The sequence below is a fragment of the Humulus lupulus genome, chromosome 2 (genome assembly GCF_963169125.1).
Source record: "Humulus lupulus chromosome 2, drHumLupu1.1, whole genome shotgun sequence".
NCBI lineage: Eukaryota > Viridiplantae > Streptophyta > Magnoliopsida > Rosales > Cannabaceae > Humulus > Humulus lupulus.
In genome coordinates, this window is record NC_084794.1 from 38,811,023 (window position 1) to 38,817,506 (window position 6,484).

A 6,484-nucleotide genomic window follows, 5' to 3' on the forward strand; every position below is an offset into this window, starting at 1 on the left:
AATCTCTTATTTTTTGCCCTAAAACTTTAAAATGGATCAATTTTATGAACATATACATGATTTAAAGCAATAATTGTGGAAGAAAATAATTAAAAAAAGACATAAAAATGGTAGAAATGACACTTACCGTTGTTGGGAGAAGAAAGGTTCATGTGGGAGTGAAAATGGGAAATGAGGGGTCTGTGTGGGTTGGGGACGAAGGGGAAGGGTTAATGGACATTTCCTCAGCGTCACAAAAACCGTTGAGAAAAATTGTCTAATGATATTTGAGACATTTTTTTTGCGCTTTTTATTTAAGATTGAAAAAAAAATGTCGAGAAAGTTTATATTTGTAGTGAAAAAACAAGGGTCAAGACACCATCACATGTCTATATAGGGAGCATGTTGTACGTGTAAGATAAAAAAGACTCCCTACCACACAGTTTTCCATAAAAAAAAAAAAAATTAATTATTACAAAAAACTGTGCGAAAATGTGAATATGTTCTTTTTTTAGTCTATATATAAAAAAGATCCAAAAAAAGATGATGTGACATTGTCAAATCTATTCAAATCATTTTATCTATTTTCTTCTTTAATCTAATTTTTTATTCATTTTTAATAAATAGTTATTAATTCTAATTCTAACTTCTTAACTAATTAATCATTAAGAATTACAAAAAAAAAAGAATTAATTTTACCATCTTAATAATTATAATAAATATAGTTACAAAAAAATTAACTCAAGTTATATTTTCTTATTACAAAAATATTTTTTTCTTATTTTTCTTGGTTTTCCTATTAAAATTTGATAATTTTAAATACATTATTTAAAGAAAAAAAGAAAGAAAAACTCAAATTTCACATAAATTAATTAAATAAAAAAGGAAAAAAAGTTAAAAATGTATTTTCTTACTAATTTTTTTTCCTATTTTCTTTAAATAATTTATTTGAAATTTGATAATGTTATATAAATTATTTAAATAAAAAAAAACATTTTTGGATATGAAAATAGATTTTATAATTTTAGATTTTAAAAAACTTTTAAATTAATTTTTTAGACAAAAATCATATTTATTCTATTAAATTTATCTCTATACTCTTTAAAAAAATGGATGCAAAGTATTTTTTTTAAAAAAAAAACTCATTTTCACATTGTTTGGTAACACTTAAAAAAATAGATTTTTATTTAATTAATTAAAAATTTAAAAATTAAACATAAAATGAGTTTGGTAACTTTATTTTATTTATTAATTTTTTAAAATTTTATTTAAAATTTATTAAATTTTGAAAATAGAATTTTTTGACTTTCAAAATTTTTTTAAACAGTTTTCAATTTTTCCTTTAATTTTTTTCTTCTCTTCTTGGAATCAACAACTTATATTATTAAACAAAAAATAAAAATAAAAATTATCAAATGCATTTATTATTTTTTTTGTTTTTAAAAATAAAAAATTAAAAAAATAATAATATTTTTATTTTTGTGTTTAAAAAATTCACTGCCGAGATGTAAAAAAAAAAAAAAAGTAATATCTAATGAAAATAACATAAAATAGTGTACTTTTGTTAAAAAAATAAAATTGTGTTCTAGAATGGGCTAGCTAATTCCTTTCAAAAAAAAAAAACAAAAAAAAAGAATGGGCTAGCTAATAATAATAAAAATAGATCTTTTTCTTGCATGGAAAGAAACGACTCGGCTTGGGAACTCTGAGAGCGGAAGGCTCAACAACCCAACCGGAAATGGCTGTCAATGTCATGGCGCCTGCGCAGGGCTGCCTTATCTCCCTCAACTTGCAGATTACTTTGCTCGGCCCTGGTTTTTCTAGGTATGAAAATCACCAATCAATGAAAAATAGATTCTTTTGTTTCGAAGCCAAAAACATAACCAGATGATTTGATTTTTCTTTGAATATTTTTTCATTTCTCTGTTTTCCTCCTCCTCATATGCGAGAGGCTGTGCCTATGATGATGTTTTGATGTGTTTAAACTTTAAAGTAATATCTCGTACAGTTTCTTAATCTTCCATTAGAGTTTTAGAAATGGAATTGTTCGGCATGGATTGAGAAAAATAAAAAGAAAATAAAAAGGGTACATTGTATGTATATTGGATTGGTGTTTCATATGTGCAAGCTCAAGATTTAGATTTTTTCTTCTTCTACTGATCGAAGGCAATTTGTGATCTTTTTTATGATTCTGTTGTCTGAATTCTGATTTGGGTAGTTTGATGTAGTTATGTAGTATTTGGATCCATTAAGTTTTCTTATTTATGAACATTATATCTCAAAAGTGACCGTAAATTAGTCACCCCTCTCTCTTGTTTTCTTGAGCTTGTACATAATCTGAAAGGAGCTTATTGTTTTATGAGCTCTATTATAATATTAATTTGTTATGTACTGTAGCTGGATACAGCAATAAACTAATGGAGGTTCTTAAAAATATTTTTCTCTTAGCTGGTAGATCAAATGTCCAAGCACTTTATTGAGCAAGGGAAGGGATATAAGATTTTGAAACAGTTTAAACATCTAAGATATTTGATACCTTTTAAAAATATACATTCATGTTTGAGATCTTTCGAGTTTTGAGAGGCTCGGAGTCTGTCTATAAGGTATCTGAAACAAATTCAGACACCTTTATCATATACAGAGAATTTCAACACATTAACAGACCATTCTAGTTTTGATCGACATGGTTTCTACATTGTTTTGCATATAAATAATTGGAAGTATTTTTATATTTGGCAAGTGGCAAGGGAAAGAAGAATAGTAAAACTGTGGTTCTCGACTAATATATAACTAGAGAGAAAAATTCGGAGATCCTTATCATAGCTATGGAAGACATAATATGTGATATATTGCTTTCTGATGTTGGGACAAAAAAGGGCACTAATTTGGTGGCTTAGCTTTGCAGGCACAGAAATGTTTTGAGAGAAAGATACAACAAGTGGAAGAACTCCAAAGTGACATTTGGGTATAACATCCATGCAATGCCTCATCTGTCAAGCAGAATAAGTACACAAAGAAGCCGTCAGCTGCATTCCCTCCCCAGAGGTACATTGAATTTCTTGTCTTTGACCTAAAATTAGATTTCTTTTTTTTTTTTGAGTGAAGGGGCAGATATTTGGATCATTGAAACTGGTTTTGAACTTATATTTGTTGTTTATGTTGTCATTTAGAGTAGAATGAATTGTTTATTTGCAAGTGAATATCAACTTGGATATGAGTTAACGCTTCTTCTCTTTGTTAGGGTAGGGTACATTTTTCTTTTATGAGAATTACTCACCCATGAGAAAAATCATCATGGGGAGTTATGCTTAAAAAAATTACAAAGCATTATCATAATATCATGTATTGCAAAAAGAAAAATAAGAGAAACTCAAAAAACACGAAGGAAAAAAAAAGGAACAGGCCAAACAACTAAATACAAGTCAGGCTCAAGAAACAAAAACAAAAACAAATAAATAAATAATAATTATAATAACAACAACAACAATAATGTAATGGCAGGCCCACAAAATCATTGTCGACAAGAGAATGTTGTTATGGCCCATTTAAATTTGGCATGAAATGCTTCTTCCCCTCTTATTTGTTGTCCTACCAACAGAATCCTGCTGCTTATTTAAGAAAAATGTAGGATTGATGCCTTATTTTCTTTCCCTCAAACACTTGTTGGTCAATTGAGAACCTAATTACTAAAATATTGCATTGCTCATAAATTGTGGCACCAAGTTTCCATGAACCAAAAGGCAATCTTCTGTGCATCATCACTTACCTAAGTTGTAAATAAAATACATTTGCATTTCTGTTCTAATTTCTAACTCATATTCATTTAACTTCCAGGAATGTCTCTCTCACACCTGTCTGCTGCATCATCTGCCTTCATTGGTGAAAATGAAGGCAGCCTGTTAGGCAAAATACCGGTGTTACCAAAGAAAGGCAGATTATCAATGCGGGCACAAGCGCAGGAGACAACTTCAGGCGGTTTATGCTACCCTGCACTGAATGAGAAGCCTGTGTGGTGGTGGAGAACTTTAGCATGTATTCCCTATTTAGTCTCTATGCAGATATCAGAAGCAGGGCTCTATGTACAGCCCTTCCTGGCACACCATGAGTTCTTAGAAGACCTGATATTCTTCATCCCAGGGGCAGCTAAAAGGTGGTCATCATGGTTTGTAATGGTATATGTCTTGTGTTTTTACATGGGAGTGGTGAAGAATGAAGATTTGCCTCACTTCTTCAGATATCATCTGATGACAGCCATGTTATTGGAGACAGCCCTGCAAGTGCTTTGGCACTCGAGCAATTTTATGCCACTTGTACACTTCAATGGCGCTTTTGGGATGTACTATTGGGCAGCTGTGGGGTTCCTTTACATTTTCATATTGTTGGAGGGCATAAGGTGTGCTCTGGGTGGCAAGTACTTTAAAATCCCATTTGTTAGCGAGGCTGCTTTAATCCACACTTTGTTTCATGTTGGAGGTTTCCACAGGCCTTTCTAAGGTCTCATAGTCCTTTTATTAGTACTCTTCTGGGTTATAGTTATGGGGCTCCTTTCTTCATATTTATATATTTATATACTGATAATTTTTTTGAGGTACTCTTTTTCATGATTTTGGTACTTTGGTGTCTTCCTTTTCTGCAGAAGGTTTAGATTAGACGCACATTATACTATTTCATATGTTATAAGAACAAATTATATTTGCTTATTTTGTTATGTATACCCTTCATAGTCCAAGTTCTTGAAAAGAAAAATATATCAAATGAATAGTTTTATTGTGAGCCATTTACATGGAAACTCTATTGTGTGCTAGACAAAAATTTCAAATTTGATATATTAAAATTAATGTCAAACGCAATTTCATCTAATTTTTATAGCATAAGAGTTTATTAATTTAAGTTTGACTCATCCAAAATTATAAGAATGACCTCTTAATTACTACCATTTTTATTTAAGGGAAAACATTTTGATTCCAATTATGATGATATTAAGTACTTGTATAATTTTGGGAAAATTTTGAGGAATTTGGAATTGCTACTGCACTCAGTAAATTTGATTGACAGAGGTGCCTACATACCTTCTTTATGAAGAATCAAGTCACTTGTAGTTCTAGATAGATATTTTGGGAAATGAGTGGAGGAATTCCAGTAAATGACCATTCATAGGAATTCATGGTATTTTTAGAAATTTATGAAATTCCGGTAGATGACCATATCATGGAATCATTTAATGTTTTGGAAGTTATGAAAAATTCTGAGGTGAATGACCTTTTATGGAATTTTGAGTGTTGTGTTTGATATCTGAGAATTTTAGGAATTTGTGGTTCATGTGACTGCACTTAGTTTTAATGACTAAGTTGTCTATGTATCCTTTAGATGAATCAAGTCAAACGTAGTTCAAAGCAATCTTGTGTGATGTTTTGAAAATTTTTAGGTAAAAGACCTCTTGTTTAAAATTCTTTTTATCATTTGATATGATTTTAGAATTTTGTTTTATGTTGAAATCTCTTTATTTATAGAAAATTGTTTTTATAAAATAAAGAGATCAAAACTAATTTTGGCAGATTCTAGAATCTATTAATTTAATTATTCCAAAATTTGGTAGTGAATAATTAAATTTAATATCAGATAATATCTATAAACTAAAATTCAAATTTAATTTTAGAGATTTGAATTTAAAATTTGTGATAAAATCTTATAAAATAATATCATTATTTTATATTCTAAAATTCAGTTTGAATTTGAATTTGAAATATAATTAAGATATCTTGTTTTGTCTATTTAAACCTTCTATCATACTCAACATAATGCATTCTTTAAAGTTCTCCAAATTTGAGAGACATTGTTTAACTTTGAGAACAAAGTGAAGCATATATTTAGGTATGTATATTTGTTCTCTTTGATTGTTCACATCATAAACAATTATATAAATATATAGTTTTAATCTCTTATATATGCATATATATATTTCTTAGGAGACAACGAATATTTATTTGCGGCAATTATCTATCTTCAATTTAAAGAGTCATCTTCAACAAAGTTTGCTTCTTCAGTTTTGGTAAGCAAAATTTTGTTTATATATAATATATATGCATATGAGTATGATATATATTTTTTTTCTCATCATTTTTTTATATATCATACCACACATATACTTATATATCTTTCTACATGATGTAATTATCTAGCATGAACACGTATGACCCCAATTTTTTTTAGTTTCTCCACATACATATATACTCCTCATAAATCTCTTTCTTTGTAACCATATCACATGAATACGTATATATGTATATATTTATATAAATTTATAATAAGAATGATGAATATAATATATATATATATATATTAGTCATGACTTTTCAAATAACCAAAATAATTTAAACTCATCATTTTTTAATTACTTCAATTTTGGTCGCTGGACTTTGGAATAAACTTTTGTTAAATATACATACATTCACATAATTGGACTTGGAATCATCAAGTCATGACTCTTTATCTTTGTTGTTTAATA

General features: G+C 28.6%; 1 protein-coding gene across 1 annotated transcript; it reads left to right on the top strand.

Moving 5' to 3' along the window:
• Nucleotides 1-1,504: 1,504 nt before the first annotated feature.
• Nucleotides 1,505-4,693, top strand: LOC133815980 (protein TIC 20-IV, chloroplastic). The gene is made up of 3 exons (XM_062248723.1): nt 1,505-1,803; nt 2,885-3,024; nt 3,814-4,693. Exons 1-3 carry the CDS (start codon nt 1,718-1,720, stop codon nt 4,470-4,472), a joined length of 885 nt encoding a protein of 294 aa, XP_062104707.1. The 5' UTR covers nt 1,505-1,717; the 3' UTR covers nt 4,473-4,693.
• Nucleotides 4,694-6,484: the final 1,791 nt, after the last annotated feature.